This window comes from Hyperolius riggenbachi, chromosome 1, assembly GCF_040937935.1.
Source record: "Hyperolius riggenbachi isolate aHypRig1 chromosome 1, aHypRig1.pri, whole genome shotgun sequence".
Classification (NCBI taxonomy): domain Eukaryota; kingdom Metazoa; phylum Chordata; class Amphibia; order Anura; family Hyperoliidae; genus Hyperolius; species Hyperolius riggenbachi.
Genome location: NC_090646.1, coordinates 464,433,499 through 464,457,262, shown reverse-complemented (window position 1 = coordinate 464,457,262; position 23,764 = coordinate 464,433,499). Strand labels below are relative to the sequence as shown.

The 23,764-nt window shown below is 42.3% G+C and overlaps 1 protein-coding gene across 2 annotated transcripts in view; it reads right to left on the bottom strand.

Annotated features, from left to right (window-relative positions):
- CORO1C (coronin 1C) overlaps nt 1-23,764 on the bottom strand; it is a 124,177-nt gene that overhangs the window by 44,028 nt on the left and 56,385 nt on the right. For both annotated transcript variants that reach the window (XM_068239603.1, XM_068239610.1), the window contains exon 2: nt 10,587-10,786. In XM_068239603.1, the coding sequence (XP_068095704.1) occupies nt 10,587-10,781 (195 nt within the window). In that variant the 5' untranslated portion in view covers nt 10,782-10,786. The remainder of the gene's footprint in view (nt 1-10,586; nt 10,787-23,764) is intronic.

The following is a 23,764-nucleotide window of genomic DNA, read 5'->3' as shown; positions in this document are numbered from 1 at the left end:
CAAAAACTCCTGGCCAACGTTACTGGTTTAAGGCCTTGTTCACACTAGATACATTTTTCACAGCAGAAAAGCACCAGAACTGTTTGAGGTGACTAGCAATAAGCTGCAGCAGAATTTTTCAGCAGATACCTTAGTGCAAGGATTCTGCGTACAAGAAGCCACTACCCAATGTCCAAATGCTTGATACTAAAAAAAAAAAATAATAAAAAAAAAAAAATAAAAAAAAAACTTCATATAAAGTAGGCATCTAGGAGGGGATAAGGCTTCTTAACCACTTCTTCACAACTGAGGGGTTTTACCCCCTGACCACCAGAGCAATTTTCTCTTTTCAGCGCTCCATCCATTCATTCGCCTATAACTTTATCATTACTTATCACAATGAAATGAACTATATCTTGTTTTTTTCACCACCAATTAGGCTTTCTTTAGGTGGGACATTATGCCAAGAATTATTTTATTCTAAATGTGTTTTAATGGGAAAATAGGAAAACATTTGGAAGAAATAACATTTTTCAGTTTTCCGCCATTATAGTTTTTAAATAATGCATGCTACTATAATTAAAATCCATGTAACTTATATGCCAATTTGTCCCAGTTATTACACCATTTAAATTATGTCCCTATCACAATGTTTGGCGCCAATATTTTATTTGCAAATAAGGTGCATTTTTTTCTGTTTTGCATCTATCCCTAATTACAAGCCCATAATTTATAAAGTAACAGTGTTATACCCTCTTGATATAAATATTTAAAGATTTTAATCCCCAAGTTAACTATTTAAGTTTTTTTTTTTTAATTGTAATTTTTTTTTAATTTTAATATTTCAAAAAAAAAAATATTGATAACAATTGGGGAGTGTGGGAGTTAATTAGTTAAAATTAATAGTAAAAATATTATATTTGTATGTGAAAAAAATGTTTGGGTGTAGTATTACTTATTGGCCACAAGATGGCCACATTTTTTTTTAGGCGTCCTGCAAGCGTCGGAAGGACGCTTGCAGGAAGGGAGGCTGGGAAACTGAGTTTTTTCACAATGATCGGCTGCTTCTCGTAGAAGCATGCTGATCATTGCGGGGGCAGAGATCAACGAACGGGAATGGATTTTCCCGTTCATTGATCTCCGGGCGAGCGGGCAGCGGCGTGCACGATCGCGGTAGTGCGAGCGGGAGCGCGGACAGCGGCGGCAGCGGCGGGGGGTGCGTATATCTACGCTCCGGGCGGGGAAGTGAAGTCCAAAGGAGCGTAGATCTACTGTACCCTGGCGGCGAAGTGGTTAAAGGAGTCATCAGGGGATATATCGTAAAAGAAGAAGTTACGAATCAGGATGATACCATTTATTGGCTAACTAAAAATGAATAAAAATGAGCAAGCTTTTGGCCTTGCAGCCTTCGTCGGGCTTATAGCCGACGAAGGCTGCAAGGCCGAAAGCTTGCTCATTTTTATTCATTTTTAGTTAGCCAATTAATGGCATCATCCTGATTTAAAACTTCTTGCTTTTACTGATGGCTAACACGGTACAATACCCTACTGCTACATCATAAAATAAGTGGTACTTACCGGGGGCTTCCTCCAGCTCCAAGGACGTCCCTCGCCGTAGCTCTGCCCGCAGTCGTTCGCTGCAGGTCCATCCCGGTCCCCGGCGATGACGTCAGAGCGACCTCCAGGTCGCTCTGTACTGCGCATGTGCGAGCGGCTCTGTCAATCACCGCCACGTGGGCCAAAGCGGACTGTGCAGGCTGCGGCGAGGGACGTCCTGGGAGCTTGGAGCTGGAGAGAATAGCCCCCGGGAAGTACCACTTATTTTACGATATATCACCTGATGATCTCCTTTAAGTACACAGTTACGCAAGTATCAATTTCAGATATGGCGTCAAGCTCTGGCCTGCCCTTATCCATTAGTAATGAGGTGTGGGAGTGTGGGTGAGATCTTGACTTGAGTTAATAGTTTTATATCTAAGTGTTCTTGATTTTGTGGAACTCTATAGAGGATAAATAAATGTAGAGAAATACCAGTGCCCAATATTCAGATGCTTGGAGTTTTAAAAATTTAGAATGCGTAGGTATGTAGGATTATTCAAAAGCACAAGTAGAACATAGAGCTGAATAAAGCAAAGGAAAACTGAAGTGAAGGACTATGGTGGCTGCCTTATTACTCTCTCTCTTTTATACAATACCGGTTGCTAGCAGCCCTGCTGATCTTTCTGTAGTATGGATACAGAGGCACCAGACGGATAAAAAGATCTAAAATGTTTAAAAGCGATGTCTAATAAGGACAAGTTCGATACACGATTCCGAGGAGGCAGTGGAGGACTTCCTCCTCTGGGCAGACACGAAAATATGCCGATCAATTTTCAGCAAAACAATTATTTCACATACTCCAGTAAAATACAATGCGTTTCGCGGGAGTGACCTGATTCCTCACGCAATAAGATGGAGCATATACAAAAACAAGTCTTGGTACTATGCCATGCGCCTCTGTATCCATACTACATTATACATATCCTCCCTTGGTGGAGGGGTGTTACCCCTTTTTTCCTTGATTGATTGAGAGAGAGACTTCTAATCCTGAGTGGGGGACAGGTCTAATCTCCCCACCTGCTTTTACAGTGGTTGCCTATGCTGTAACCCTGACTTGTGAGTATATTGCAGATACTCTTTCCACACACCTTCATTTACCAGTGCATACTACACGCTATTGGACTCTGTGTCCCTCTCTTTGTTTCTGGCTGCAGTAGAGTCTGACCACCACCAGAAACAAGCATGCAGCTAATCTTGTCAGATCTGATAATGTCAGAAACATCCGATTTGCTGCATGCTTGTTCAGTGTCTGATAAAAGTTTTTGAGGCAGTGGGTCAGCAGGATAGCCAGGCATACTGGTACTGCTGAAAAGGAAACAAACATGTCAGTTTCCATATCACTCTCACTGCAGTTATCCTTTAAGGGCAAAAATGACATCACAGGTGGTGAAGACATTGGTCCAGGATCCTTTGCTATAACCTAATGCTGCATACACACTTGAGATAAAAGTCTTTGGAAAAGGCAAGATCACAGACCAATTTTACCCCATTCCATGTAGTATGAGAGCCATACTCTACACAGTCTATTCTATGGAGCTGCACTCCCCATCAGATAAAATCTTTGCAAGATGCTGCACACAAAGATGCCCCGTACACATTCAAAAGATTATTATCTACAAAAGATCTCTTCCTGCAATAGATCCATTCCTGCAAAATGCATTCATAGTCTATGAGATCTGCAGATCATCATACACAACCTTGTTTAACAGACTTCATCTGCATATCTTGCAATCATCTGCAGATCTGAAAATCCATCCTGGTGGATCTGATCTGCAAATGATTGCCTGTTAAACAAGGTGTGTATGATGATCTGCAGATCTCAGACTATGAATGCATTTTGAAGGTCCTTCCTGTTCCTTCCTGTTAACTTCCCTTGTATTTTGTGAGTACTGGATTGTTAACAAAAAACTCAATCATTGAAAGGTTGAATGACCAGTCAATGCAATACAGCCTGAAGAGAAAGGAAACCCACAAAAAAAAAAAAAAAAAAAAGTAAGCTGTCTTTTTGTCATGTGCACATACATCAGAATTTACGTGTGTGTACCTGTACTACCTTATGCTTCAAATTCTTAAAGAGACACTGAAGCGAAAAAAAATATGATATAATGAATTGGTTGTGTACTATGAATAATTACTAGAAGATTAGCAGCAAAGAAAATATTCTCATACTTTTATTTTCAGGTATATAGTGTTTTTTTCTAACATTGCATTATTCTATAATATGTGCAGATTACACAACACTCAGCATTCAAATGAGTCTTTCAGAGCAGTCTGAAGTAATGACATCTCCTCTGGCAGAGGAAAAGTAAACAGTTCAATTACAGTTGAGATAATAAAAGTCAGATAACAGCCCTCTCCAGGACTAAAGGTAGCCATACACTGGTCGATGTGCCATTAGATCGACCAGCTGACAGATCCCTATCGGATCGTATGGCTGCCTTTAGTGCAAACAGATTGTGAATCGATTTCAGCCTGAAACCGATTCACCATCTGCTGAGCTGCTCCTGCCGCCTGTCCCCCCCCCCCCCCCCCCCCCGTATACATTACCTGACGCTGGCTCCCGGGCATCTTCTCCGCATTGCACGGCTCTGTTCCGGATCCATTACGGCGCTTCCTGTGTTACTCCGTGACCAGGAAGTTCAAATAGAGCGCCCTCTATTTGAACTTCCTGGTCACGGAGTAACACAGGAAGCGCCGGGATGGATGGAGCCGGAACAGAGCCGTGCAGCACGGAGAAGACGCCCGGGAGCCAGCCTCAGGTAATGTACACCTGATCGGATCGGCCGCCGCTAGCGACGCGCACTTTACCCGCAGGCGATCGAGGGCAATTTCCCGCACGGCGCGATCGACGGACCGTTCCGATTCCGGGAGGGAATCTGATCGGCAGCTGCGTTTACCACGAACAATTGGCAGCAGATTCGATCCCAGGATCGAATCTGCTGTCGAAACGGCCGGGAATCGAGCCAGTGTATGGCCACCTTAACTTGGTAGGAGAGCTTAATGGCTTGTTTGCATGGAGATAACTGGAGTTTCTCAACTCTTCCTGTACTGGAAACAATTAGACTGATGTATCTGATTATCTCTTAATGTTTTATTTCTTAGCTGTACTACACATACAAATCATAATATAATTTCTTTTTCGCTTCAGTCTCAGCTGTTTAAAGTCTCAGCTGTAGATGTAAATGTAGATAAAGAAAAGACTAAAGCAAGGTTCAAACTTACTGTGAAAAGCTGAACTTACTTTGCATTGCCATTCTCATTCATATGCCTAATTTCACACGTTTTTACTGCAGCTAATGAAAGTCAATGTGCAAATTTATGCTGCAATTTTTTTTTTTTTTTTGCATGTGCAAAACCGCAAATGCACTTTCATGAATTTTAGCAGAAGTTTGATTCATGTGTAAATTTTAATAATTGTGAAACCTGCCCATGTCCCCTTTACGAACTACTCCACTAAGACCCCACACTTTACCTGCCTTTTACGTCAACATTCACCAATACATACTGTCCGGCTATGGAGGCAGAATACCCTTCTGCCATTCCTCACTTTCAAAGATTATACTGTAAATTCTTATCCCTAAAATGTGATCTACAGGTTGTCAAGCAGAATTCATGCTAACATACTGTACTATGCAATAACCGCAGACAAGCAACAGAAAATCTCCAAAGCAGCAAATAAGCTTTTTGTAAAATGCAGCTTGATCATCAATGCCTGGATTGGTAATTTAGGTCTATAAACACCAGACTTGAGAAGACATGTTTCCATTAACAAGTCATTTTCAGCACATACTTGTTCAGAATGATTTTGCTTTATTAATCTCAGCACAAACCTATAGAAAAAGGTGCTTATCGGAAATCTGCCAAAAATATTTAAATTGATCGGCTTATGCTATAATTCATGGGTCCCCAACCTGGGGACCGTGGCCCCCTGGGGGTCCTTGGGCAGATTTCTGGGGGGCCGCGGCTTCTCCCTCTCCCCCCGTGGCCGCCGCTCCTGTTACCTTATGAGCGGGCGGCCGCTTCCTTCCTTATATTCCTTCAGCCGCGGCTCTCCTCTTCGCAGCATGTCGTATTACAGCAGCGCTTCCTGCACGGCTGCTGTAAGGAGCCAAGGGAGCCGGGACAGGGAGAGGGCACCTCTGCTAGCTACACTAGGCTGCTACACTGTGGTAACTGTACTTGCTACACTGTGGTAACTGTACTTGCTACACTGTGGTAACTGTACTTGCTACACTGTGGTAACTGTACTTGCTACACTGTGGTAACTGTACTTGCTACACTGTGGTAACTGTACTTGCTACACTGTGGTAACTGTACTTGCTACACTGTGGTAACTGTACTTGCTACACTGTGGTAACTGTACTTGCTACACTGTGGTAACTGTACTTGCTACACTGTGGTAACTGTACTTGCTACACTGGGGTAACTGTACTTGCTACACTGGGGTAACTATACTAACTATATTGGGGTAACTATACTACCTAACTAACTATACTGAGGCAACTATAGTCCTTATACAGGGGCAACTGTGTTAGCTACCTATACTGGGGGCAACTATACCTAGATACCTACTTACCTATATACTACACTCAAAATCAGGGAAAAGAGGGGGGGCTGCCGCCGCCACTAACCACGCCCCCCTCCCCCCGGGGGGCCCCAGAGAAAAGTTTGGCCGGGATAGTGGGCCCCGGGCTTAAAAAGGTTGGGGACCCCTGATACCCTTGCACCAAGGATTCTGACTGCTCTGTCTAACATCCCAACAACCTCTGTAGTATTATGGTTGTGAACCTGTAAGATTTTGTCCATTTCCCAATACTGCAGTAATTAAATATATTTTATATCAATCAACAGAGGAACTGGAATGGGTCACTTAGCAGCACCCGGAGTTTGGTTATTATGTAAGCGAAACTCCAGATATCAGCAGCAGGGATTTGTAAGCGGCACCCAGAGTTCTGCTATCATGCAGTTGAACTCCGGACAGTGGCGGGAGACAGTAAGCTGTGCCCAGGGTTTATCTATCAGGAAGTCCAACCCCAGATATCAGCACTGGAGGTAAGCAAGCAGTGCAAGGAGTTTGGCTGGCATGTAACCAAACTACAGATAGTGGCGTAGCTGAACCCCACATTAGCTGCAGTATGGCCACCATTAATGGTTAGTGTAAAGCATAGGTAGGGTAGGATTAGTGAGAGTTCGGCAAGGTGACAGAAAAATAACGATAACGTAACCAATAATTCTATCAGCATGAACCAGCGCCCAAATTACCGGGTGCCTGTTTTAAACGTATGCACCAGAGTGGCCACTGCGCAGTGGTCGATGTGTCTTGCATGCCTATGTAATGCACACTGTATGCAGCTTGGAATTGGGCCAATCAAAATAAAATAGTATATTTGACTGCCCAGATTCCGATTCTTCATGCAAACCAGAAAAAAATAGCATGTACATGACCATCTCAAGCTACCACCTGGTGGAAGCAACTGTGCCTGGAAGGTTTTTTTTTGTGTTTTTTTTTTAGTTTTGTTTTTTAATGAAAACACACACCTTTGTATTTCATGTCTTCACAAGGAAAAGAAAAGCCACCACAAATTGTCACCCGTGTCTTGACAGGTGCGAAAACATCACACTTTTAAGATCAATCACAAACAATTACTTTAGCCAACATATGCACCGTTGTCATTTAGTGCCCAGCGTAGAGCTTTTATTCAGCTTAGAGCCAAACTTATGAAGACAGGTACAAATAAAATAGGAGAGGAAAGTGGGACAGTTTACAGTGGCAAATAATTCAAGGCTATCCATGAGTAACAGTTTACCCTGCACATGGCTTTGATAAAATCAGCCTTGGTCTAGAAAACTGTTCTAATATGCTGATACATTTTCCTGAGATGCACACTTTTTTATCAATTAGATAAGAATACAGAAATAATCAAAAACGGGCATAAATGTAAATGATAAATTAGTCAATATTGAATGTATGCGATATAAGAGGTATAACATTTACATTTAATGCAGCAATGCCCATGTGAGATTATCGTCTGTTATGTGTGATTAAGATACAATAAGAATGATTGTAAAAAAATAAATAAATAAATAAAGGTCCCATAACCAGGCGTAAGCAACAGGAATGTTGAGCTGTAACAGGGCTGACCTATTAACTATGAAATGCAGCTTACAGCATCGATATGAGAATGGACATAACTTTTTAAGACCAGCACTTGAATTGCGCAATTTGGAATTAAAAAAAAAAAAAAAAAAAAAGTCATTTTGGCTTCCCTTATTCATTTTACAGGACAGAGTTATATAAACAGAAGCTGATCAATGTATGTGCATAATGAATGCTACAATTAAAACTGACAGAATTAGAACTTTTGTGCAGCAGCAAAGAATGAAACCTACTGTATTTTTTCAACTAGACTCGCTTTTTCTCCCCAAAAGTGGGGGGGGGGGGAAAGTCACTGTCTTATAGTCCAAATGCGGGGAGTTCCTGACTTGTGAACACCTGCTAATACGAACCTCCAACCTGCCGCAATGTTGGGGACTCCCTGTACTGTGCCCATGCAGAGGACACTGGGGGACAAACAGAGGACATGGGAGAACAGAAAGCGGGCATAGGAGGAGGAGGAGGACACAAAGGGGCATGAGGTACAAAGGGGGCATAATCCACAAGATGCCCCTTCACCATGGATACACTAGGTTAGTATATATTTTTCCTCTTGTTTTTGGCCTCTAAACCTAGATGCGTCTTATGGTCAGGAGCATCTTATAGTCCGAAAAATATAGTATATTCTAAAATACAGAGTATGGTCAACTACAACCTTTTTTATAGGGATCCTAAACTGAGAAGGATATGGATTTTTCCTTTTAAAATAATACCAGTTGCCTGACTCTCCTGCTGATCCTGTGTCTCTAATACTTTTAGGGCCCGTTTCCACTATCACGAATTCGCATGCGTTGCCCGCATGCGAATTCGCATAGCCAGTACAAGTGGATGGGACTGTTTCTACTTGTCTGTTTTCCTGAACGTTTTTCTGTGCAGAAAAAATCTGCACGCTAGGGCAAGCGTTTTCCCCATGCGTTTTTGCCGCGAATTTGCATGCGATTTCGCATAGGTACCCATGTTAATTCACACAGGCAGTGACATGGTTAAAATCGCATCACCCTAACCTATGCGAAATCGTGGCAAAAACGCATGCGGAATCGCACCCGCAAGCGATTTGACTGCGGTGATTCGCCGGCGATTCCGCAACGCTATAGTGGAAACGGGCCCTTAGTCACAGCCCCTCATCAAGCATGCAGATCAGGTGCTCTGCATGACTGGATTAGCTGCATGCTTGTTTCAGGTGTGCGATTCAGCCACTACTGCAGTCAAAGATCAGCAGGACTGCCGAGCAACTGGTGTTTAAAAGGAAACATACATATCCATCTCAGTTAAGGTTCCTTTTAACCTACCAAAGATTGTGCATGTCACGCAAGGAATAAGGCCTTCAGACACATCTGAGCATGGCATAACAATTATATCTACATCTCCCAGAGTACCAAGATTTAGCGACAGGGAAAAAAAATAGCAATTTATCTGTACTAGCATACAGAGTTGTGAATATATACGAGCATATGGCTTGTACATGTGTGAACTTCAAGCAATATAGTCAGATGTGTATCTGGTTTGCAGAGCTAACCTAGCGACAATCTTTCTTCTGTGCAATTAGTTACTCCAAAGTGATAAATACTGTAGCTTTCAGGAGAGCATTTCAGTGACTTCCAATGTGGTAAAAACACCATCAAAATTTAGGTCATCAATGTCTACATGCAGCAAATATTAACAGTGCAAAAACAATAGAGCAAAAAAGCAGTCAATACAGTAATGTCCTAGTAACAATATCTGAGGAATTTTGAAATGTCAGTGAATTTGCAACTGTCATGACAATCATCAGTAGATGAGAGATGCGGTCGAAACGGCACTAGTTGCTGCTGGCAATACCCATGGGGGTCAGTAATGGAAGGTTGGACGTGCCTCCAGACAGTAGGAACCAATCACAACAACAAAGTAGAAAGAATCCGGGCACCATCAAACTGCAGCTTCCAAACTTTATTTCATCCCCACATATAGACAGATACAAGTATGCAAGACCAGCCTTGCATACTTGTATCTGTCTATATGTGGGGATGAAATAAAGTTTGGAAGCTGCAGTTTGATGGTGCCCAGATTCTTTCTACTTTGTCGTTGACATGACAATCATCTGCAAGTACACAATCCTTGATTTTTTTTTCATGAGAAATATATTCTCGCTGAGGAAGTATGCAAATAAGTGCAATAACCCAGGACTGTAAACACTTCCTACCAATCAACAGAATGTATAAAAAAAAAAATCCAGTGCACATTTGGCTTTTTGATAGATCACCCCTGGCCAAAGCTTAAAATATTGTTGGACTATAGAGGCTAACAAGCTATCACTCGTCAGTGTTACAGTATATGAATGCATAAAAATAAATGTGTTCCTAAAATTTTGGAAAAATGTGAAGCTAACTTACTAAAATGTATAATGATAACTATACACATAACAGAAACTGTTTGCAAAATTCTTGAAATAGAGATTTATGAAAAATATATAATTATGTCTATAGCATTGTTTCCCAGGGTACTGTTCTAAAATTGAGGCTATGACACTGCAAAGCCAAAATCACCCCTTTTACTGAATTGTGGGTGTCTTTGCCCAATCACGGCAGTTCTACAGCAGACGATGTAAAACAAAATCACAAGTGTGGTACCGTAAAAAGTATTAATTACACTAGTAATTGACATCTAAACACCTTTAGTCAGTGTGATTATGAACTATAAATTTTTTACAAGCACAAATTTAAAAAAATTGAAGTACCACATAATTATATTTATGGTGTATGTCATCCAAACTGCTCATAAAAAAAAAATGACAAAGATTCAGCCGAGAAGTAAATCTGCTCTTTCACTTGCTATCTAGCACAGGACATGGTCAAATGAAGCAGCTTACATCAACTTACCTTCTGTAATGGCAATACCAGGAAGGCTCCTCCACCGCTGGCTTCAATTATTATGGCAACAAATTTGGGATTTACAGCACAGAAAGAGCTGTCCCAAGTAACGCGGGAGACTCTGATGTCGTCATAGCATTGGTCATTCTTCACGGCCTGTCCAAAGACATGCCGGAATTTGCTCTGTCGCACCACACGTCTCATCGTTTCTACAAAATACAGAGGCAAACAGCGTTGAGAATTACAGAACTTCCCACTACAGATGTGTAGATCACAGACTGAAAAATGGATGTGCTGAACATATCTGGTACTGGAATGGTTAATATGAGAGAGAGAGAGAGAGAGAGAGAGAGAGAGAGAGAGAGAGAGAGAGAGAGAGAGAGAGAGAGAGAGAGAGAGAGAGAGAGAGAGAGAGAGAGAGAGAGAGAGAGAGAGAGAGAGAGAGAGAGAGAGAGAGAGAGAGAGAGAGAGAGAGAGAGAGAGAGAGAGAGAGAGAGAGAGAGAGAGAGAGAGAGAGAGAGAGAGAGAGAGAGAGAGAGAGAGAGAGAGAATCCAAATTGATTTAAAACTTTATGCAGCTACTGCACCATCTGATTGGCCCAGATCAAGCTGAATTTTTTGCACCTCATGGATTATTCCTAATTAGGTATGTATTAGTTCTGAGAAATCCTAACCTAGAGCTAATCTATAGTAAGGTACCCCATACTCTAGTCTATTTTCCCCAGCAGATTTGATCACTGTGCCCAGGGCTGTGGAGTCGGAGTTCGATAAGTCGGGGCAATTTTGGGCACCCGGAGTTGGAGTCGTTGATTTCATAAACTGAGGAGTCGGGAGTCAGATGATTTTTGTACAAAATCCCCAGCCCTGTTAAGTATTAGACTAAGGAGTCTGAGCCATTTTTGGGTACCCAGAGTCGTGGTTTCATAAACTGAGGAGTCGGAAGATTATTGTACCGACTCCACAGCCCTGACTGTGCCTCAACACTTCTGTCTAATTGTAATTTTAGCTGTTGCAATTGCAAGGTCCACTGTGGACCATGGCAATCAAACAAATGGGATGCAATCCGCTGTCTGGAAAAAAATGCAGGCTGCAGGACCTTCTCATAGCAGAAAACAGTGGACAACAATGCAATGGACACTTGTGTAAGGGATTATAGGAAAGCATATGCACTTTATGCTGTATGTTTCAACCCGTTGTGCGCCGCATTATAATGCAGAAGAGTACACTATATTGTAAATGGGGCTTGCAGGAAGCAATCACTGACACTTCCAGTCAGATGATCTGAAGGCGTTTTGGACATTGGCACACAGACCACATGATCAGCATTTGAGTCTGAAAAACAGTGGCTAGGCATTACTGCAAAATATGTACTATGTAACTTCTGTAGGGGAAAAGGGAACAGTTGTGCAAAAAACCTTGGAAACTTCATACACTGAGGCTGCTTTCACAGTGGGACGTTACAGGCGCACGTTAAGCAGCCTGTAACGCACCCTAACGAAAAATCAATGGGCTGTTCACAGTGCCCACGTTGCGTTACGTTGTAACGCAGCACGTCCAGATAACGTACTGCATGCAGTACTTTACACACGAGTTAGACTGTTTGCACATGCTCAGTACGGGTGGGTTTTTTTTATTTTGGGGGCGGAGAGGAGGCAGGGACAGGCCGCTACGTAGCCAGGCACATGGCTACTTAATATTCACTGCACTTGCAGAGTTTTCTTCTTGGAGCGGCCGCTGATTGCCTGGCGGGACCACGTGATGCGGAGAGCTCCGCTCACGTGGTCCCCGCAGTGCCTCCGACAGAGCAGGCGCACCAAGAGCTGCTTGTAACGCGGCTCTTGGTAGCGTCCTGCTCCAACACCACCAGGCTTTGCGTTAGGGGCACGTTATGCGACCTTAACGTCCCTCTAACGCAACGCCCTGGTATGAAACCAGCTAAGGAGTTAAACCTATAGTATATTGCACAGAAGAAAGATCAAAAACTATGGTGTGCAGAGTGCACATCTGGTGGCTTAAGCCTGCCACACACTATTAGACACTTTCAATAGATTAGATTTCATATTGAGACCATATTTACACTTCATGTGTTGAGCTGAATCCCATTTGCCAAAATGGGAAGCGACAACTCAACTAAATGCATGAAGTGTAAATAGGGCCTCAACATAACTGCTTCTAGTAATGGTTAAATCAGCAACAGGAAATGAGGTCATAAGGTTGTTAAAAAAAAAAAATAATGGATACACAACTATTGCTATCTAGGTCTGTTAAAAACATTAAGGTAGCCATACATCTAGCGATGTTGGGCAGAGATAGAGAGAAAGGCAAATTTCATACTGAAATTGATCTGGAAACAGTCTTGTGACGCCCCATCTGACCACCTCTTCACCGTGCTGCTCTCCCTCTACTTGCAGAGAGAAAAAGGAGGCCTTGCACATCCCTATTAAAACTTTACTTTTCGATTGCGAAACGGCTGTCGACCTCCCTTAAACTGCCTGTACCTCTCTTTATACGATATGGATATGTAAAGTATGCCTGTTTTACTGGAATTGAATTGAATTAAAAGTGAAGTTTTAATAGGGATGTGCAAGGCCTCATTTTCTCTCTGCAAGTGGAATGGTTTCAACACGTTTTGGCTATTTGCACTCCCCAAATATTTTACACAGCTATCTTGTGCATGGTGCTTTATCTGTATATCCTGCTGCTCTCCCTCTAATGTTAAGTCCGCCCCCCGGTGCCCATTGCATGTTATACATAGGCTCCCGATGCACTCTGCGCCAACATTAGGGGGAAACGGGGGGGGGGGGGGGCTGTCATGTACACCAATCGCCCCGAAATTGCACGCTGTTACCGCTGCGCACCCGATCGAGCAAGTCGCCCCAACATCTTTCAGCATGTGCGATCGACTATGTGACCAATTTCGGTCCTGAAATTAGTCGCATTGTCGGTCGGGCATACACTTGGTGGCAATGATTTTCAGCATATTTGATAATAATCGAGTCGGATGGTCAATCGCCCGCCAAGTCGCCTGAGGTATGGCTACCTTTAGGCTCCCTGCAAATCAGTTTTGTGATTCTAATTCCGTTTCCGATTCAGATTTTCCCTAAATACAATCAACAGAAAAAACGGAGGGAAAAAAACGCAGCATGCCATAACAATTAAAAATTCCTGCCGATTATAATTCCTGTCAATTTAAAAACAACCAGTATTAAAACAACTTAAAAATTAACACTATTCACTAGCAATACATAAAGGAATCAGCTATTTTTGTCTAGGCATCACAGGCTGTACAATAATCTCCTGATAAACTTCCTCTTGGAAACAGAGGGGAAATGAACTAAAGATAGGGAAGTGACTAAAAATGCTGTAAAGCCACAGGCCAAAAAAAAAACACAACAGACACATAAAACTGCATGTACCAGTGTTCAGTGTTAATTACTGAACAAAGCAAGCAGTGCAGTCATACATTAGCCAAACACAGCAGATGGAGCAAGTGACCCTCTGTCCAGGTGCCACATACCACATATACCAATTAACAACAACATCACTGGCAGCAAGCAATAGACTGACTGGTCAACTGGGTGCCCAAAATCTTATCTCCTGTTTTGGAGAAATGTTAATAGCAGAACTGCATCAAAGTACCTCCTACATCCAGAAAAGGAAACCTTGAATCCTCAATGACTCACACGAATGGTATATATCTGCCTTATATGTCTCTGAATTCATAGCAGGCATTAATAAAACAGTTAACGTGACAAACTACAAGCAATTGATTTCTGCATTTATCTTACACAATGGAAACATAAGTTATAACTAGAGGAAAAATTATTTAGCATTATTCTATTAAAAAGACAGGGTAAAGAACACTGACATTTCAATACAGGATTCAGTAGGCGCTCTACAAAGCTTATCCCCTCTCCCCACAAGCAGTAGTTCAAACGAAAACTGACTCAAGCCTGGCTGACATTACAGCACAACATTCTTGTACCATGCACTTTACAGGTGTGGGCCTACTACTGACAAGTATAGTCACAGGATCACTGGAAGGTGTGGTACAAGGAACTGCATTTTGTCATACATAATACATAGCTAGATTCACAGCACTGTTCAAGAGTTTTAGACACTTGTGAAACATGATCTAAAGTGGATATGCTTTTAAAATAAATAGGAAAAACCCTCCATGCACAAATAGGTTTGAGGCTCTGTCGCCATACTGGGACCCCGTCGGTTCTTAAATGCTTGTATTTGGCAATATTTTATGGCTTATGAATAAAGGATTTTTATACTATGGCGAACTCTTCAGTTTAATAGGAAACCCCCAAAAGCAATTACAGGATTGAAAAACTAAGGATTGGAGGGGTGGATATGAACGGTGGAGACATTGGTCTCAATTCACTAAGATCATGCTGGAGATAAGGCAAGAGAAAACTTACCTCCACACAGTGAGAGAGTTATCTTATCTCTTCATTTCTTAAGTTACCTCCTCTGTAGTTATTTCCACAATTAACAGCCTAATTAACAGCCTGTCTTTAACTTCAGAATTATGGAGTTATTTTAAGGATTGAAGAGTTAACTTAAAAACAGAAGAGTTAACTTTAGGTTTGCCTGAGGTAAACGGTTTTCCGAATACGACATGCCTCATCACCATGGTGATAACTATAGAAACGTTATTAAAGACATGAGATAAGCTTAGTGAATTGAGGCCATTGAGTGTTACCGATCTTATAATCTGGACAGTAGAGCAAAGGGTGAGAGGCCATCATTACATGTGGAGGAGTTGGGTCACTATGTGGTGGTGAAAACAGTGTAACAGGTTTGTGGGCTGTCTGTGAGTTGGGCAGCACTACAAGAAGATGAGAGGCTGTGATACCTGGGTGTCTGCTGGTGACAGTGTTTGTCAACGGATTTCATTGGTCTATTTTCTAGGGACATATTGGTGCACGGTGGTGTGAAATCAACTGTTGAAGCAGGGTTACAACCGGTTTCTTGTTTACTGACTTGTTTTGAGGCACACATTGATGGAGGGTTTGGAATGGATTCAGAGCACACGTGTGGGCACAAACTCCAATATTGTACTTTAATTTGCTGCACTCAGTATGCTAAGTATTTTCAGGACTGCGAATCGTGGAAAGTAGGGATGCTCCTAATTGAAATAAAGAGTAGCACTTCCTGCCCGCGTTGCTAACTTAAGCATGCCGCTCGACTCATTTTCCATGTCACTCCCACATGCTTCCTTCTTCAACCCTAAAGAAGGAAGCATGGGAGTGATGTGGAATGTGAGTGGAATGCATTGGCTAAGGCGGCGGCGAGCCCCCTCCATGGGCAGGAAGCACTACTCGTAATTTAAATTACGGGCAACTCTAGTGGGAAGATAAGTGTTAAAAATATTTGATACTGAGTGTGATACCTCAGGGCTGTGGCATCAGTACAAAAAAAATATCCAACTCCTCAATGTACGACTCCACCCAACTCTCCAACCAGGGCTGTGGAGTCGGTACAAAAATCCACCGACTCCGACTCCTCAGTTTAGGATTCCACCGACCTCGACTCCTCTAATTTGCATATTACAATCTTGTTGATTGAAAGTATGTAACATGAAATTCGTCTCTTAACTGCCAACGTTTAGGAGTTTTAAAAGACAACTGAAGTGAGAAGGATATGGAGACTGCCATATTTATTCTCTTTAGTCAGACTAAAACTAGTTCTTGATAAGAGTACTTGTAAAAGGTACAGACCGGAACAAAGAACATGTATCAGGCCCTAGGCAATGTAACTGTGGGTACATGTAAGAGTGATGTGTAGTGATTCTTCCTCTATTACACATTCTTCATGAACAATCTGAACCAGGTTTATGGGTGATAGACAACACCTCTGTGTTCAATGTGCACTACATTCTTAGGGCTCTTTCACATTAGGGCAGATTTTCTGCGTTTCAACGCAAAGGATAAAGTTTGCGTTACCCAAGGTGAAATGAAAGTCCATAGACTTTCATTTTAGCTTTCACATATAACGCAGCCTTTTTGTGCGTTGCGTTACACTGCACCCAGACGCAGTTTTTTTGGCCAACGCTAGCTTTATGCGTTACAATGTTAGTCAATGTAAAACGCACACTATGCGCGTTTTTAATCCGTTAATGCAGGCAATCAGTCCCAGAATGCAACAGAGGAACAATGTAGAAAGATGAAAACTAAAAGAAAAAAAAAATTACCTGCGTTTTCCTATGTCCTGTAACGCATTGAAAACGGATTAAAAACGCACACTCACTGCAGTGCAACGCATATCAAAACGCATTAAAACGCATACTACAAAACGTATGCTTTGAGCGTTCTCCAACGCAAGCTCTGATGTGAAAGAGCCCTTAGTGGATTCCCTGCAGCTCTGTGGGGAGTACATATGTAGAGTATAGTACTACTGTGTACCAAAGTAAACCTGAGACAGATGAAATTAAAGTTTTATACATACCTGGGGCTTCCTCCAGCCTCCTTCAGGCTAATCAGTCCCTCGCTGTCCTCCTTCGCCACCTGGATCTTCTGCTATGAGTCCAGGTACTTGAGCCAGTCTGCTGTAGTGCGCATGCACACACTCCGCCGCCGGGAGCGTACTACACCTGCGCAACACTATTGCGCAGGTGTAGAATGTTCCTGGCTGTAGGAGCGGCACGTGGCCAGACAGCGCTCACTGGCTGAATTACCGGGACTCATAGCAGAAGATCCAGGTGGTAGAGGTGGACAGCGAGTGACTGATTAGCCTTAAGGGGGCTAGAGGAAGCCCCAGGTACGTATAACAATTTTTTTTTTCATCCTTCTCAGGTACCATTTAATTCGTAGTCACCAAACCAAATTTTAACATATCAAATTATTTGATTTCATGAGCAAAGAGTGCGTACATTTGCATAAATCAGAATCAACGCAGAATTATTTCCATCTCATTGACCATCTCTATTAGTGACATAGCTACACATCAGGCTTTATTCTTACAGCATAGACATTATTTAGTATATAGAGATTCCTGTGTACACATCATATATACAGTCACAATCAGATGTGTATATCTGACTTTAAAAATACGGGGACTGCTTTATTGAAGCATCACAAGTAACTCATTTTGTTTGGTTTATTTCATTTTTGTGGACTAAGCACAGCTATTACTGTATGTATAAATTATGACTATTATCTGAGAAATAAAACATTTTATCATATTTTCTATTTTAATTAGCTTAAATTCATTAGGAGTCGGAGCATTTTTTCCCCGACTCCAGGCACCCAAAATTCCCCCGACTCCACAGTCCTGTCTCCAACTCATCTAATTTGCATATATCATGTTAATTGAAAGTATGTAAAATAAAAAAGGCATTTAATCACTGCCAATACTTAAGAATTGTAAAGCAATATTAGGATGACATCACCTTTTGGTAACAAAAAGCTAATGGCCAGGAAGCTGACGCTCTACCCTGTCGACGACCTCAGCCCATCATTACCAACCTGAATTCCCTGGCATGTCTTCTGTACAAGATTCACCAGAGCTCTCAGATGTAATTGTCGCATGTGTCAAGCGGACATACTGCAAGATCTAGGGCCTGCATGCTCAATCTGGTGTGCGGTAGTAACAACATGCGATATGGGGACAAGCGCCACGGAACCCCCAGCGCTGCCTTCCCCCAGTGTAAAATGCAGGGCTGTGGAGTCTGGTCAAAAATCATCCGACAACTCTGTTTACGAAACCATCGACTCCAGGTACCCAAAATGGCTCCCGACTGCTTAGTCTAAAGCCTAATACACACAATACAATGTCCCGTCCGATAGATGGGTTGAATAGATAATTTCCGACAGGTCCGATCAGTGATATCGACCCATCGATTTGATGGGAAATTGCATGGTGTGTACCAGGCATAATACTTACCAGGGCTGTGGATTTGGCATAAAAAAATCATCCGACTCTTCAATTTATAAAACCACCGACTCCAGGTACCCAAAGTTGCTCTGACTCAACAGCCCAGGTAAAAAGGTGCCTCTGGTGCCCCATGTAGTATACTTTACCTGTCAATGTCTGCCGCTGGCTCTGCGCCTAATCCACATACATGCGCCCCCTGTGGTTGCGGGTGTATGCGCGGGCGCATGATACGAGTCCTGTTACAACGGGCAACCACATGGGGAATGTGGTAAAGTATAATGTACATGGAACATCTTACATGAGGAGACCGTGCCAAGACCAGCGAGGTGGCAGATGCAGCATTACAAGACCGATCCCTGAGAGATTTCATGCTGAAATTGATCGGTAATCGGCCAGTGGTGTATGGCGCTTTGGGTCCGCCAGGAGAAAAGCGTGATATGTGATTTGTCTTGTCTTTATTTGTCTTGACAGATCTCTCTCCAATCAGTTAACAGACCCCATGTTATTGACAGGATCCACCTACACTGTCAATCGGAACACAATCTACCCAGCAATAGCTACAAGAGTATTTGAGGTCCAGTTTCAAAACACTAATGCTTATTGCACGTTGTGACTCACAACTAAAAGTTAAAGATCAGCTAGACAAATAGCATGTTTCAAAGTAAGGTCAGCCATGGAGCTGTTAATCTCTAAGCATAGGTCTATTTTAATATGCATATTTTAAGCATTTCTGGTGCAAGCATTTTAAAAACTAGCTAGAGGTCAAATATAAAATGTGACATACATAAGTTTAAAATGTAATGTCATTTGCAAATCATGTAAACCCTATGTTTAATTGCAAATGAATGCTGAAACTGAAAAACAAAAACAGGCAGGCATTCTTGATCAATGCCAGATGATTATTATTCAAATGTTTAAAAGATCATTTTTGGGCAAATATTTAATACAACTGATCTGCACGGCAATGTTAATTGGCACTAACCACTGCAAATTCCTACACTTAATGTTTTCAAAGGAGAGGGTTACAGGACCTTATTTTCTGCCACTTGCAGTGTGGGATCCAGACTGAGCAACGTAGAGACTGCAGCAGAGATCTATAAAAAGGAGGTACAATCATTGCAGAAGGCCAAACCTACCACCTTCGCCTCCCTCTGTGGCCGATAGTCTCATTATGTGACTCTAGAGCAAAAAGCAAGGTTCTTCCATAGCAGCATCTACAGTCAGATTTGCCCAAGGTGAAAGTTTGCAACACTGCAAATGTTACTCAAACCTTAATGATGTAATGCTGCTCAGGCTCTTATTAGTCTCATCTGCTGCCAGGCAAGATGACATATTACTGCCTGTTCTGTTACTTCTACCCCTACAGCATACAGTTTATTTAATCAAAATCTAAACAATGGTCAATGAGAAGCTAATTCTGGTTTACATGTCAATGTAATATAAACTGTATGCAGCTTGCAATTGGGACAAATGATTTTCTTGATAACTTTTACTGGCTGTGTGCAAGCCAGAATTATTGAAAAATGTCCATGTTTACGCGTTAGGCCGCTGACAAAGCAGATGCTCTGCATTTTCCCCGTAGAAAAGTCTACCATCAGATAGGATAGCAGCTGAAACGGAAAGCTGATCTATTCCATGGACAGCAGCTTGGTACTGCCTGAGGGTGCAGAATGCCCGGAGGCAGATCACTCACCTGTCTGGCATTCCCACATGGAAATGCAGCACAACTGCCAACCTTACCCTCCTGTACTAAAAGGAAAAAAAACTACTCCAGAAGATGCCACTTCACCACCCCTCAGGAGCTACTGCACCCTCAGGCAACACTGACCTGTTGTCCACGAAATAGATCAGCTGTCTGATTGGTCAAATCAGCTGCTATCCCATCTGATAAGACTTTTCTGCATGGGGAAAATACAAAGCAGCAGACTTTTACGCAAGTACTGACATTTAAAGGGACCCTGAGCAATATACATTAGAGAACTGCACATGACTCATAGCCGGCCGGCGTCACGTCGCGTAGTGACAAAGCGGGAAGCAAGCTTGACAACTTCAGGTTGAAGCCATCCCATAACGGAGCCACCACCGTACAGTGGGCTGGAGGAAGCCCCAGGTAAGTCACTATTTAATTTTTAATGCTTGTTCAGGGTCCCTTTAATTGCCCATCTCTAATGGCACTCAATGTTGGTTGCTCAATAGTTTAAATGTCAGCAAAGATTTCTTGAATGGAAAGTCTAGTGACACTACAAACAAAAATAAAGTGAACTATTAGCTACTCAAACATACAGTGCCAGATTGCCCAGCAAGCTTATGGTGAGCTAGAGCTCCTATTTGCATATTCAGTGATGCATTGTGGGAGACCTCATATGCTCACTCCAACCTGAATAAATCGCACCTGTCTTAAGAAGGCAAAATTTCTGTTCTACTCAAACAGGTTTAGGAGTAGGAGGTGCTTGTTGAAGCTGTCTCAGAAAGAAAGCCTTTCAAATATGGGTATTACCTACGGTCCCCATCACCTTATTTATTCAGACAATTCATAGAAGGCTGAAAAGCATTCTGTGTTACGCCCAAACTGGAGACCCTAGCACACTTAGCATGTGCGAATGGATGAATTGCAAAAGATGCCCAGATTCACTGGAAGAATAATAGGAACAGATGTCCTGGCTTTGGTTAGGAACTGTGCAACAGACATTTTTAAGCAGGAAGGCTGCATATAAGCAGTGCCTTCTTATAGCATCATTTCTGGGTACAATCACTAATCTCCTCACTGTTCTGTGCTTAGTCATGATTTGTTTAGGGCTTATCACACACATCAATACAGAAGAGCCTACCTTATCACAGAACAAATTGAGGTATCTAACTCAGAAAAGTGGGTAATTGTGTAAAGAAAAAAAAATAACCTTTTAAAAGATGCATTTAAGCCTGGTACACACTATGCAATTTTCCTGCCAGATCCTATTCCAGCGAGTCCGATCCATACTCAGATCTGGCATGAATCGAATATAGAAAAAAAAAAAGCTAGTGTACACGAATGAGATTTTGTTTTCAAATTCTGATCAGTTTTTCAATTCTTTCAATATCTATTGAGAATAAATGGAAAAGCTATATACATGGAACGATAGCCAGTATTTTGATTGATATTTATTTTTAACAGCATATCTGATTCCAATAGAGCCATAAATATGGCAACTTGGCAAAATGGGATTGATTCAGCCAACTGAAGTGAGTGATATGGAGGATGCCATATTTGTTTCCATTTAAACAATACTAGTTGCCTAGGAGCCCTCCTAATTTATTTGGCTGCAGTTGTGTCTGAATCACACCAGAAACAAGTATGGAGCTAATCTTGTCAAATCTGCATAAAAGGGTCTATGGATAAAAGTATGAGGGCTAGTTCACACACCGCTCGGAGCGCCGCTTGCCTGTGGTTTGTGGGCAAAATCGCGCCATTCAGCGGCATTTGCGCTTGTGATTAACGATCAAAATCGCTAACACCGCAGTGTGAGTGTCCATATGGATACATTAGTAGCAGTGCTTTGCTGATCGCCACCTTCAGCAAAGTGCTGAAAAATCGAAAAGCGTGAACCAGCCTCCAAAGGTAGGAGGATCAGCAGGACAGCCAAGCAACTGGTATTGCTTAAAAGGGAATAAATATGGTAGTCTACATATAACTCCCCTGTGATTCATTTTAAAGAGGAGCTGTCAGCCACACTATCTCAGCAAAAAAAACAAAAACAATAAAACACATATATAAGTAAATAAATACTTGCTCTACTCACATAACTTATGTATTACACTGTCCACTGTTTTTGACTAATCCTCTCAGTGTATTCGTCAAAAACAGTTATCAGTCTGCCGACAGACTATACCTCACGTGCTACTGTCGGCAGAACGACCACCTCGCGGGAGGGTGACAGACTTGTCGTTTGTATGCGCCTTATTGCCAGCCCTTCTCCCAGTCTTCAGACACTCCCACCCAGCTCTGCAGTAGAAAGTGCATTGTCTCGGCAAACAAAACAAAACAAAAAAAAACAAAAAAAAAAAGAAAACCCAGCATGCCCAGCAACTTCCTTTGTGCAGCAGATGTTCCAAATAAGAGCCAGGGAAACTGGGGAATGTTTTATGGAAAAGTAAGAGTAATTTTTCACTTTTGGATTGCCTGGTTAGCATACTTATTACTTGTTTTCTAGATGGAAATAAGGAATTGATTTTATGCCTGACAGTTACACTTTAAGTTGATTGCCATTTTTCCTGGGAGCCGTGCATCTCTCCTTCGCTACAGAGCATCATGCAGTGGCAATCTTTCAGTGTCTGACCTCTTCTCTCCTTATGCTGGGTACACACGATGCGATTTCCTGCTCGATCCGCGGGATTGAGCAGGATCGATCATTTCTGGCATGTTCGATTTGGTTTCGTTCGATACAGCCGTCAATTTTGCATGATAAGTATGCAAAATCGACGGCTGTATCGAACGAAACCGAATTGAACATGCCGGAAATAATCGATCAATCCCGCGGATGGAGCGGGAAATTGCAACATGTGTACCCAGCATCACAGCCAGCTGTGCTGTAGCAAACTCTTTATGGGTCCTGACGTGTGGTATGTCTTTTCCTGCACACTGCCTTGCATAGTAGGAAAGAAAGCTCTGTGGGGAAGAGCAACATCACACTGAGGCCCCAGCTGCTTGGTCTCTAAAGAAACCAGAAATACACCCATCCAGTATCAGGCAATACCCTCAAGTGCCGGATAACCGGGACTCTACTGTATGGTGATCTGGAAAGTGTGGTTATTTCTGCAGACAACTGGCAATCTGCAGATTACCAGCTTTATAAATAGGTGGCGAGTGCAATGCTGGGGACACACATTGCATCGTGACTGTATAGTCTTCATACAACTTTCCCCACAAACAAAAGTAGTGTACTATAGTGAATTAAAGAATCTGAAGACTTTGTCGAGACAATTCCTAAAACCATGTTTGCGCAAGGACTAAGATTTCTACACATGTCTAGCATATGTACAGGATGACAGTATTACAAAATCTCATGTGTGACTTCAGAAAAAAAAAAAAAAAAAAAAAAATCAAAGTTCACATTTTACTACTGCATAGAGACTACTACAGAGAGAGAGAAGAAAGGTGGAGAGGAGCAAAGCAAGTAGCACGTCAGGGAAATAAAATAGACAGCCCAACCCCCCCATGACACCCCCCCCCCCCCCATTAAGTTTCAATGCTACTGCATAATGGCAGAGTCTGCATATCGAGAAAAGATAGATAATTCGAGCTTGCCTGAACTGAGAGGGATATG